The following is a 12,119-nucleotide window of genomic DNA, read 5'->3' as shown; positions in this document are numbered from 1 at the left end:
GTAAAGATGGGGAATGGATGGAAGGCATGCTGGGACTCAAGACACAGTCAGACATGAGGGATAGAGAAGTCATGACATATAGTCGTGGGGGTAAAGGTTGGAAAAGAAGTTTGATGAGTTAAACAGAGGGGGACGACACCCCTTGTTTTACATATTACAGAGTTTGTTGGCTAACTAAGCTAACCTAGGATTTAGGATGAGGTTGCACACATGGTTACTTTGGTTGACAATGACTAGTTTGATTTTACAATTACCTGTTTATTTAAATCTTATGATGTATTACGTTATGGACTCACTAGATTGTGACTTGTTAAATGTGATCTTATATCATCTAAGTTTTAATCTGAGGTGGATCACTGTGGCAGACATAGATGGGTCACGGGTTGGGGTAGTGCGGGCAGACTCTTCATCACCATAACAATATACAAATTTTCACACTACAAGTACTGGTAGACTCTTTTAACTATTAATAAACTTTTAAAGAGTTATAAATCAGTAGTTAAGGTGACCTCAAATAGACTGTGTATGAGTTATATGATGAAGTTAATAAACACCTCCACAAGACCTGGATGACCACACATGGCCTCTCCGTCCTATAAGATCTCAGAAACTTCCTAAAACAGATAAATTAACGAAGTAAGAAACACATACAGACGGACAAGAGATTCACTATGCCGTAACACATTTATGGCGGAATGTAAAAAAAAATTCCCCGCCCACTACACAGGGTGGTGACGGCAGCGGCCCATAAGCTGTAAATCAGACGCGGGTGTTGCTGACTTGCCGACACCGATATGGTCTCCAGGCTCGGGTGATGCCCCAGCTGTGTGTAGGGAGGATGTGCTACCACGATATTAACTACCGGCTTGAGCTGATGACTCCACCAGCCTTTTTCTTGTTAACAAATGATGAACTCGTCCGTATCTTCTGGTGACTTGGGTTGGTTTAGTTCGTGTTGGGCCACAGGGAGTTAGATCAAGCTGGGCTAGGCAAGATCGACCACTGTGTTTAATATGGCAAACGTGTTCTTAAAGCAAATGGTTTTTGACAATTTTCTAGCACGAGCGACACTGGGGAAAATATAGTCTTTTATTTTACATGAATTTTTAGATGTGAAGTATACAGTACAGGTATGTATGTGACCCGCACGACTTAACCGTTTCTAAGGAGCCATATAATAGCCACTAGTGGTGACTTTGGCAACCCTCATCTCCAGCTGCTGCCGGAGGACTAGCGATTTTCCTCCACTATAAAAAACGGGGAGGGGGGAGGTGAGCTACGGGCTAACGACGCATAGTCAGCCTTACACAGTTTGGGACTGGAGAGTTACGGGCGGGTGGAGAGCCTCGTGGGAGTTGTTAATAGTGTAAATGTACTGAAAACGAACACTTGTCTCCCTTCCTAGTCGAAGTAATCAACCTGAACTGTCTCATTTATTTTTCTCATCTAAAGACGACAGTACAGTATTTTCAAGGTCCAAAGGCAAATAATTCTTCCCCGCCGACTATCACACAATTTTCTCAGCTTAAGGAAACCACCAGGACCCAGGGGGTAATATTCAATCCATTTATAAGTCAAAGATTTACCAGAACTTTTACGCATCTGCTTCTAAAACTTAAGCATACACAAAATAAACTACCACTAATCTTTAATATTTTTTGTGAGAATTCAAAGGTCAACGTGAGATACAGGGTGAGATACAGGGTGAGTGTGGACCAACTTACCCATGCACACCGTAGCTTCCACCTGCCTCCACCACCTACCTGTAATGAGAGAAAACTAGTGTTAGATGAATAGGTATACCAGACACACAGTAGTTAAGAAATATAAACATCAACATCAAGGTGATCAATATCCTAGATACATAAAGGTCAATGCTCCTGGGTGGGTGTGAGTGGCGTTGACAGCGCCTTAAGGACCATGAGTCGTGTGGGCGGGTGTGTGGGCGGGTGTGTGGGCAGGTGGCACCAATCATAACACAGAGGTCGGTCCCCGTGAAGTCATTTAATTACATGACGTGACATCTGACTGGTGTGTCCACATGAGTTCATTAAATAAAGTATAAATGTAAAGTAATTATAATACAATGTACGTTTATTATTATGGTGATACGTCAAAAAATTAATATACTGTGACCATCTAAAATATAAAAACTCCAAAGCCCAAAAAAAAAAAAAAAGTGACACCCGAGTCCATCAGTGTATGAAAACTGAGAGAATGTGAATAGCCGGTGATTTTGTCCTTTTTGTTATGCTGCCAACAATATACAAATAGTTTACTCTCAACTAAATAAAATTTTACTAAAGCTATCAACGCCAGTGTTCGCTTCGGCTGTTCATCTAAAATTGTGTTGAACAGAGATACTGAACATCAATACAACCTGAGTGTGTGTGTGTGTGTGTGTGTGTGTGTGTGTGTGTGTGTGTGTATTATGTTAATAACGGTTTATACCTGTTTGTGCCTCACCTCATTTGCATAATGTTCTTGTCATGTTCAATATATAACATTTTATTTATTACATAACTGGTGCCTCGCCAACATGTGTGCGTGAGAGGTGGTGCCACGTCTACCACTTCCCCCTCTCACGCCTGCTGTGTACCACTTCCCTCTCTCACACCTGCTGTCTACCACTTCCCTCTCTCACACCTGCTGTGTACCACTTCCCTCTCTCACACCTGCTGTCTACCACTTTCCCCTCTCACACCTGCTGTCTACCACTTCCCTCTCTCACACCTGCTGTGTACCACTTCCCTCTCTCACACCTGCTGTCTACCACTTTCCCTCTCACACCTGCCTCTGCACTTCCCCTCTCACACCTGCTGTCTCCACTTCCCCTCTCACACCTGCTGTCTACCACTTTCCCCTCACCTCCTGTCTACCACTTTCCCTCTCCCACACCTGCTGTCTATCCACTTCCCCTCTCACACCTGCTGTCTACCACTTCCCCCTCTCACCTGCTGTCCCTACCACGCCCCTCTACACACCTGCTGTCTATCACTTCCCCCTCTCACACACCTGCTGTCTACCACCCCCTCTCCCCACCTGCTGTCTCCCACTTCCCCCCTCTCACCTGCTGTCTACCACCCCACCCCTCTCACACCTGCTGTCTACCACTTCCCCCTCTCACACCTGCTGTCTACCACTTCCCCCTCTCAACCTACTCTGACTCTCCCCATACTCAGTAACACGTCACAAACAACACAACACAGCACAACATAATGCAACACAACACAACACAACACTCCCAAGTTTTTCACAACCTATACTTTCTTCTGGTTTTTTTTTTACGGGATTAGTCCTCCCAAGGCACAGGTCAATGACCCACGTCAGGGCTGGGTCAAAATATGTAAATGAAATTATATAAAAATATATGTAATAATATAAATATAAAGAAAAATAGTGAAAGCTTGAGATATATATATATATATATATATATATATATATATATATATATATATATATATATATATATATATATATATATATATATATATATTTATTTATTTATTTATTTATTGATTTATTTATTTATTTATATTTATATTTATATTTATATTTATATATATATTTTTTTTATATATTGTGTTGTCAAAGTAAGAGAAACAATTGAGACCCTGCAATTGTGTGTAAATGAGGCAGAAAGACAGATCAGTAACCTGGGACTTGGTCACAATTTTCGTGATGCCATATGGCAGCAGGGTCTACCATTAGACAACACATTATGCTTCCAATATCTTCCCAGGCGGTATTACCTCCCTGTTTGGTAGCTGCCCACTTACCTGTCAACACAACACAGTTTCTCTCTAATGCAAGAAATACAAACTCATTATCAAACTACCAATAGACTTACCCATAAATAAGTATAATTAAACTAAAAATAAAGATGGGGCGAACTATGTCAATATAACAAATACTGCTGCATCTTTTACTTTACTAGCTCGAAAAATTCCCTCACGAATAAATAAAAATAAAGTAAAAATCAAATAAAAGGTTTCAGTAAAGGTCAAAGCGTTTGTCTAAATAAAAACCCAGAGCCAACGGCGACGATTCTTTACCCAGATCGACTCTCAAACTACAAAACTTTTACCCGTGTTCATTACGTTCACAGAGACAGGGTGGTCAAGAATCAACCTCCTTCCCCCACCAGCAGACGATACACCACCTCTGACAAACAGTAAACAACATAAGCTGTGTCCCCTACATACCAACATGGTGGTCGTCCCCTACATACCAACATGGTGGTCGTCCCCTACATGCCAACATGGTGGTCGTCCCCTACATACCAACATGGTGGTCGTCCCCCACATGCCAACATGGTGGTCGTCCCCCACATACCAACATGGTGGTCGTCCCCCACATACCAACATGGTGGTCGTCCCCCACATACCAACATGGTGGTCGTCCCCCACATACCAACATGGTGGTCGTCTACAAATGCTCACCATTGTCTCCTGTGATTTACTTCCCTGTGTGGAATTTACCACCTGGTGAAGACCCGAAACCTGTGGGTAGTAATTATCAATTTGGTGAGAGATGGAGGCAATAATTTCAGGCTCTTCCATCCTACGATTAAAGTGAGATGTGGACGATAACTGTCCACCGACACACGCCGCCCTCCGCTTCTCCTGTCGGGGAATAAAATGTTCAGTCCTTCGGTTTCATCATTACTATTTCCTCTTAATTTTGTTATAGTCAGCGTGAGTCACAAGTGAATCAGTAAACACAAACACTATTTCCTTCATAGCCGAGAGAACATTAACCTGGTTACTGAACGACGACTTAACCTGGTTACGACAGCGTGGTGTTTACTGCGGCACAATCATCAACATTTACTGACGACGACATAAAAGGTTAATGTTACTTAAGAATAAAAGCCTGATAATTTTACCCAGACGGACTTTTAAACCTTTTACTAAAACAATACGACACAGCATTAAGACGAACTGAGACATTAAACTTCATTAAAACAACAAACGTTTTATTTCAGCTACAGTACCTGAAATAGATGACTTTAATGAGTGTACGTCGACCTGAAATTTCGCTATTGTCAATTTTTTATACAAAGTGCGACCTACACTATTCCCTGACAGGAGTGACAGTGGGACCTATGACTGCTCGTGGGGGAGAGTGTTGATACAGCACACCATACAATACATCATAGGCACTCAATGAAGCAGTGTGGTCGCTGGCACTGCACTCCACCACCTTCACTTCCCAAACTTGTGATGTCATATAGTACAGAAATCCATTTAAAGGTGGGAGGTGCCATGAGCGGAGGTGTCAACAGCTGGTAGTGGTGGCAGGTGGTCGGGTGATGGGTGGGTGTCAACAGCTGCAGTGGTGGCAGGTGGTCGGGTGATGGGTGGGCGTCAACAGCTGTAGTGGTGGCAGGTGGTCGTGGGTGATGGGTGGGTGTCAACAGCTGGTAGTGGTGGCAGGTGGTCGGGTGATGGGTGGGTGTCAACAGCTGGTAGTGGTGGCAGGTGGTCGGGTGATGGGTGGGTGTCAACAGCTGGTAGTGGTGGCAGGTGGTCGGGTGATGGATGGGTGTCAACAGCTGGTAGTGGTGGCAGGTGGTCGGGTGATGGGTGGGTGTCAACAGCTGGTAGTGGTGGCAGGTGGTCGGGTGATGGGTGGGTGTCAACAGCTGGTAGTGGTGGCAGGTGGTCGGGTGATGGGTGGTGTCAGCAGCTATTGAGTAGTGTGGCAGGTGGTCGGGTGATGGATGGGTGTCAACAGCTGGTAGTGGTGGCAGGTGTGGTCAGCGGAGTGGGTGGGCGTCAACAGCTGGTAGTGGTGGCAGGTGGTCGGGTGATGGATGGGTGTCAACAGCTGGTAGTGGTGGCAGGTGGTCGGGTGATGGATGGGTGTCAACAGCTGGTGGTAGTGGCAGGTGGTCGGGTGATGTGCAGGTGTCAGCAGCTGGTAGTGGTGGCAGGTGGTCGAATTGATGGGTGGGCGTCAACAGCTGGTGAGTGGTGGCAGGTGGTCGGAGTGACAGGTGGGCGTCAACAGCTGGTGGTAGGTGGCAGGTGGTCGGGTGATGGATGGTGTCAACAGCTGGTAGTGGTGGCAGGTGGTCAGGTGATGGATAGGTGTCAACAGCTGGTGAGTGGTGGCAGGTGGTCGGGTGATGTGCGGGTGTCAACAGCTGGTGAGTGAGTGGCAGGTGTGGTCGGGTGATGGGTGGGCGTCAGCAGCTGGTAGTGGTGGCAGGTGGTCGGGTGATGGGTGGGCGTCAACAGCTGGTAGTGGTGGCAGGTGGTCGGGTGATGGGTGGGGTGTCAACAGCTGGTAGTGGTGGCAGGTGGTCAGGTGATGGGTGGGTGTCAACAGCTGGTAGTGGTGGCAGGTGGTCAGTGATAGATTGAGTGTCAACAGCTAGTGAGTGGTGGCAGGTGGTCAGGTGATGGGTGGGTGTCAGCAGCTGGTAGTGAGTGGCAGGTGGTCAGCGGAGTGATGGGTGGGTGTCAACAGCTGGTAGTGGTGGCAGGTGGTCGGGTGATGGGTGGGTGTCAACAGCTGGTAGTGGTGGCAGGTGGTCCGGAGTGATGGGTGGGTTTCAACAGCTGGTGAAGTGGTGGCAGGTGGTCAGGGTGATGGGTGAGTGTCAGCAGCTGGTAGTGGTGGCAGGTGGTCGGGTGATGGGTGGGTGTCAACAGCTGGTAGTGGTGGCAGGTGGTCGAACGATGGATGGGTGTCAACAGCTGGTAGTGGTGGCAGGTGGTCGGGTGATGGTTGGGTGTCAGCAGCTGGTGAGAGTGGTGGCAGGTGGTCGGGTGATAGTTGGTGTCAACAGCTGGTAGTGAGTGGCGGTGGTCGGGTGATGGATGGAGTGTCAACAGCTGGTAGTGGTGGCAGGTGGTCAGATGATGGGTGGGTGTCAACAGCTGGTAGTGGTGGCAGGTGGTCGGGTGATGGGTGGGTTTCAACAGCTGGTAGTGGTGGCAGGTGGTCGGGTGATGGGTGGGTTTCAGCAGCTGTTGAGTGAGTGGCAGGTTGGTCGGGTGATGGGTGGGTGTCAACGGCTGTGGTAGTGGTGGCAGGTGGTCGGGTGATGAATTGGGTGTCAACAGCTGTGGTAGTGGTGGCAGGTGGTCGGGTGATGGGTGGGTGTCAACAGCTGGTAGTGGTGGCAGGTGGTCGCGGGTGATGGGTGGGTTTCAACAGCTGGTAGTGGTGGCAGGTGGTCGGGTGATGGATGGAGTGTCAACAGCTGGTAGTGGTGGCAGGTGGTCGGAGTGATGGGTGGTGTCAACAGCTGGTAGTGGTGGCAGGTGGTCAGGTGATGGGTGGGTTTCAACAGCTGGTGAGTGGTGGCAGGTGGTCAGGTGATGGGTGGGTTTCAGCAGCTGTTAGTGGTGGCAGTGGTCGGGTGATGGGTGGTGTCAGCAGCTGGTTGTGGTGGCAGTGTGGTCGAATTGTTGAGTGAAGTGTCAACAGCTGGTTGTGGTGGCAGGTGGTCGGGTGGAGTAGATTGGGTGTCAACAGCTGGTAGTGGTGGCAGGTGGTCGGGTGATGGGTCAGGTGTCAACAGCTGGTAGTGGTGGCAGGTGGTCAGGTGATGGTGGGTGTCAACAGCTGGTAGTGGTGGCAGGTGGTCAGGTGATGGGTGGGTTCAACAGCTGGTAGTGGTGGCAGGTGGTCCGGGTGATGGGTGGTGTCAACAGCTGGTTGGCAGCAGGTGGTCGGGTGATGGGTGGGTGTCAACAGCTGGTTGTGGTGGCAGGTGGTCAGGTGATGGGTGGGTGTCAACAGCTGGTTGTGGTGGCAGGTGGTCCGGTGGTGGGTGGGTGTCAACAGCTGGTGAGTAGTGGCAGGTGGTCGGGTGATGGGTCAGGTGTCAACAGCTGGTAGTGGTGGCAGGTGGTCGGGTGATGGGTGGGTTTCAACAGCTGGTAGTGGTGGCAGGTGGTCCGGGTGATGAGTGGGTGTCAGCAGCTGGTAGTGGTGGCAGGTGGTCAGGTGATGGGTGGGTTTCAACAGCTGGTAGTGGTGGCAGGTGGTCAGGTGATGGGTGGGTGTCAACAGCTGGTAGTGGTGGCAGGTGGTCAGGTGATGGGTGGGTGTCAACAGCTGGTAGTGGTGGCAGGTGGTCAGGTGATGGGTGGGTTTCAACAGCTGGTAGTGGTGGCAGGTGGTCGGGTGATGGGTGGGTGTCAACAGCTGGTAGTGGTGGCAGGTGGTCAGGTGATAGTGGGTGTCAACAGCTGGTAGTGGTGGCAGGTGGTCAGGTGATGGATGGAGTGTCAACAGCTGGTTGTGGTGGTAGGTGAAAGCGGTCGGGTGATGGGTGGGTGTCAACAGCTGGTAGAGTAGTGGCAGGTGTCGGAGTTGATGGGTGGGTGTCAACCCAGCTGGTAGTGGTGGTGGTCGGGTGATGGGTGGGTGTCAACAGCTGGTAGTGGTGGCAGGTGGTCAGGTGATCGTTAAGGTGTCAGCAGCTGGTAGTGGTGGCAGGTGGTCAGGTTGATGGGTGGGTGTCAACAGCTGGTAGTGGTGGCAGGTGGTCGGGTGATGGGTGGGTGTCAACAGCTGGTAGTGGTGGCAGGTGGTCGGGTGATGGGTGGGTGTCAACAGCTGGTAGTGGTGGCAGGTGGCCGGGTGATGGGTGGGTGTCAACTCACAGCTTCTCCGAGTAAAACGCACAATTGTTTTCCACGTATTTCAGAATGTGAAAACAATATATATTTTTTCCCGATATATTGTCCCTGATTTTGTTCTCAATTAAAACAAACAATAAAAAATATCCCGAAAATAATAAGTTAATAAAAATAGATTTGTAAATTGTTGTAAATCGCGCTGTTAATGGGACAGTTTTACGGTATACGACAACTGCTGCATCATGTGACTTCCATGAACGAGGGACCATGATAAAAGTTGGATTCCACAAAATCAAGCAGAAGGATTCTGAGAATGTTAGTGTATAGAACCGAGGAGGCAGGGTGAGGTACACAGAGGTTATAGTGTACCTCCAGGTGAGACAGTGTAGAGGTGGGAGGTACACAGGGGTTAGGTTAGGTTACGTTAAATTAAGTTAAACCAGGTAGCGTTAGGTTAGTTCAGGTCACGTTAAGTTTGGTCAAGTCAGGAGATTAAGTTCTGATGAGTTATTACAAAAGAGATTCATTGTACTCTTATAATAAAGACTCGAGGCCACACCAGGAGAGTGAAACAGCGGGCACAGCACGAGGGATAAAGAGCAGAAGACACACTAGGAGCAAAGCACCATGTGGCACAGCAGGAAAGAGAGGCACCACTTGACACAGCAGGAAAGAGAGGCAACACTTGACACAGCAGGAAAGAGGGAGAAGCACCACTTGACACAGCAGGAAAGAGAGAGGCACCACTTGACACAGCAGGGAAGAGAGAGGCAACACTTGACACAGCAGGAAAGAGAGAGGCACCACTTAACACAGCAGGAAAGAGGGAGAAGCACCACTTGACACAGCAGGAAAGAGAGAGAGGCACCACTTGACACAGAGGGAGGCGTTGATCATGAAGGAGAGCCTCAGGGAGTCGTCACAAAGGTAATGGTCGATTGGTCGTCCTTTCTCCTACAGTCTCCTTGGTGGTCAAGACAACCTCCTGTTATCATACCCTGGTGGTCAAGACAACTTCCTGTTATCATACCCTGGTGGTCAAGACAACCTCCTGTTATCATACCCTGGTGGTCAAGACAACCTCCTGTTATCATACCCTGGTGGTCAAGACAACTTCCTGTTATCATACCCTGGTGGTCAAGACAACCTCCTGTTATCATACCCTGGTGGTCAAGACAACCTCCTGTTATCATACCCTGGTGGTCAAGACAACCTCCTGTTATCATACCCTGGTGGTCAAGACAACCTCCTGTTATCATACCCTGGTGGTCAAGACAACCTCCTGTTATCATACCCAAGGTCCTCCCCTCTTCCACTATTAACCTCACCTGTGGAGCCAATACCACTTCCACCTCGGTACCGTGTGACATTCCGACCCTTCGATTAAAATTTTTACAGCCTCTCGGGAATGTTCCTTATATAAACTACTAAAATACAACAACAACAACAATAACAACAACACAGGCGGGGGTTGTAGATACACCAAATACACGACACAGTGTACGGAGAGCCTCGTTAGTAGTGTTGTAGTTATGACATACAAACATAAGAACTAACTATTATCTATTCTAACTCTCGCACGTAAATTAAAATAGCTCATAATTCTTCTAAGACAATTTAAAATACTATATTGAGTTATAAAACTATATATGAAAGAGCTGTCTCCTCTCCTCTGCCACTCCCCGGGGTGAAAGTGAACACACAATAAGTTATTTACTGTATTAACCAACTAACTTGACTGACAGAAGGTCGTGGACCACACAGCCAAGACTGATGTATCAAATATTAGTCAAAATACATCACTAATGACATTATTTGTGTTGATATTGGCTCAGGCATTCTCAGCCAGTCGTCTTCTCAGTCAATATTCGCCGACCAGTCACATACAAACACCGTGAGATCATGATAAGGCTCCACGTACCACTCAAAGTTGCGGTGGGTGGATCCTTAAACTGCGGTGGGTGGATCGTTAAACAGTGAGGTGGGTGGATCCTTAAACAGTGCGGTGGGTGGATCCTTAAACAGTGCGGTGGGTGGATCCTTAAACGGTGCGGTGGGTGGATCCTTAAACAGTGCGGTGGGTGGATCCTTAAACAGTGCGGTGGGTGGATCCTTAAACAGTGCGGTGGGTGGATCCTTAAACGGTGAGGTGGGTGGATCTTTAAACAGTGAGGTGGGTGGATCCTTAAACTGCGGTGGGTGGATCCTTAAACGGTGTGTATTAGTGCATGCGGCGGCTGAATGGATACAGAGCTCGCCTGCTATCCTATTGGTGAGCTGAGAATGGGAACCTATATTACAAGAAAGGCTGAAGGCAGTCGAGTACAACGCCGTCCACACTGCCTCCTTGTGAAGCCTTGTCCACTTCTCTCCATGGGACCACTTCCACGGTTCACTAATGACCCTCTCGCAAAACACAAGCTGTAACACACACCCTCCCCCTCTTACTCCTTGGTGAAAATCGCTAATATGTCTACTATTTTAATTATGGGATGTTATTTTAGCACAACAGAACAGCCTTTAAACCTTCCGGTAAGTTTCCCCGAGTTTTATCACGAAACAGTCTGATTGTGGTCAAGATCATATAAAGTTCCTGGTGATGCTGAAGAAGCTCTGAGCTCCACCTCCCACTCTCTATCTGTTGTCAAAGAAAGGTTGGGTGAAGTCAACACCCGACAGAGGCCATCCTTTCAATTTATAACCTCCAATTATTGGTTATATTCCAGACAACAACTAAAGGCTTTTGCTCGGTAAATTATTACAATCTTCCTTAAGTAGCGTTCTGTGTCTTCTTTAGAATACTCTACAACAATTTTCTTATTAATGCTCACTGAAATTACTATTCAGATAAAGATGTTTTCAACGATTCTACAGTTTCTGAGGATCCACTGGGCAGCAGTTCTGTTATAGGGTAGTGCAAATACAACACACTGTCTATTATACCTTCCGTACACAGTGTCAGGCACTGGACTCGACTACCTCCATCTCCCCAACCGTAAAGTTGGGTACCCATTCACAGCTGGGAAGACTGAGGGTGGACTGGGTACGAGGCAACGACATTTATGACAGATGTGCGCTGCATCTTTTCCTCTGATACAAATCACATTAATATAAATAATATTTTATGGCCAGGCAATAAATATTGCCCAACACCACAGGTTATATGCACGGTGCACGCCAGTCACGGGATTGTGCACAAAGTGTACACCAGCTTCGCAACGACCGCCGTATGCAGTAGTGTACAGTACAGCACTACCACAAGCTGCCAGGTCGGTGTACCTTTGTTATGGATAACACCTGTTAAGTCAGCCACATGGCGGTCATCCATATGGACAAGTAGTGGAGTTATCTATCATAGATCTACATAATCACAGAGGCCGCCAAGGGTACACAACTCTGGTGTGCTCACAGCTGCATGTTAAGTGACAACTCTCACTTAAACAAGCAGTAATATAAGGGAACGATCGGCCATAAAGATTTTGTCACAAGTTAAGTCGTGTTTTGTTGAATATACAA

General features: G+C 47.8%; 1 protein-coding gene across 1 annotated transcript in view; it reads left to right on the top strand.

Annotated features, from left to right (window-relative positions):
* Positions 1-9,498: 9,498 nt before the first annotated feature.
* LOC121861125 (collagen alpha-1(I) chain-like) overlaps positions 9,499-12,119 on the top strand; it is a 58,659-nt gene continuing 56,038 nt past the window's right edge. The window contains exons 1-2 of the mRNA XM_042358689.1: positions 9,499-9,530; positions 9,564-9,868. Of these exons, the coding sequence (XP_042214623.1) occupies positions 9,499-9,530; positions 9,564-9,868 (337 nt within the window). The remainder of the gene's footprint in view (positions 9,531-9,563; positions 9,869-12,119) is intronic.

The sequence above is a fragment of the Homarus americanus genome, unplaced genomic scaffold (genome assembly GCF_018991925.1).
Source record: "Homarus americanus isolate GMGI-L3 unplaced genomic scaffold, GMGI_Hamer_2.0 scaffold52806, whole genome shotgun sequence".
NCBI lineage: Eukaryota > Metazoa > Arthropoda > Malacostraca > Decapoda > Nephropidae > Homarus > Homarus americanus.
Note: the sequence above shows the minus strand (reverse complement) of the source record. Positions and strands in the feature narration are given on the sequence as shown.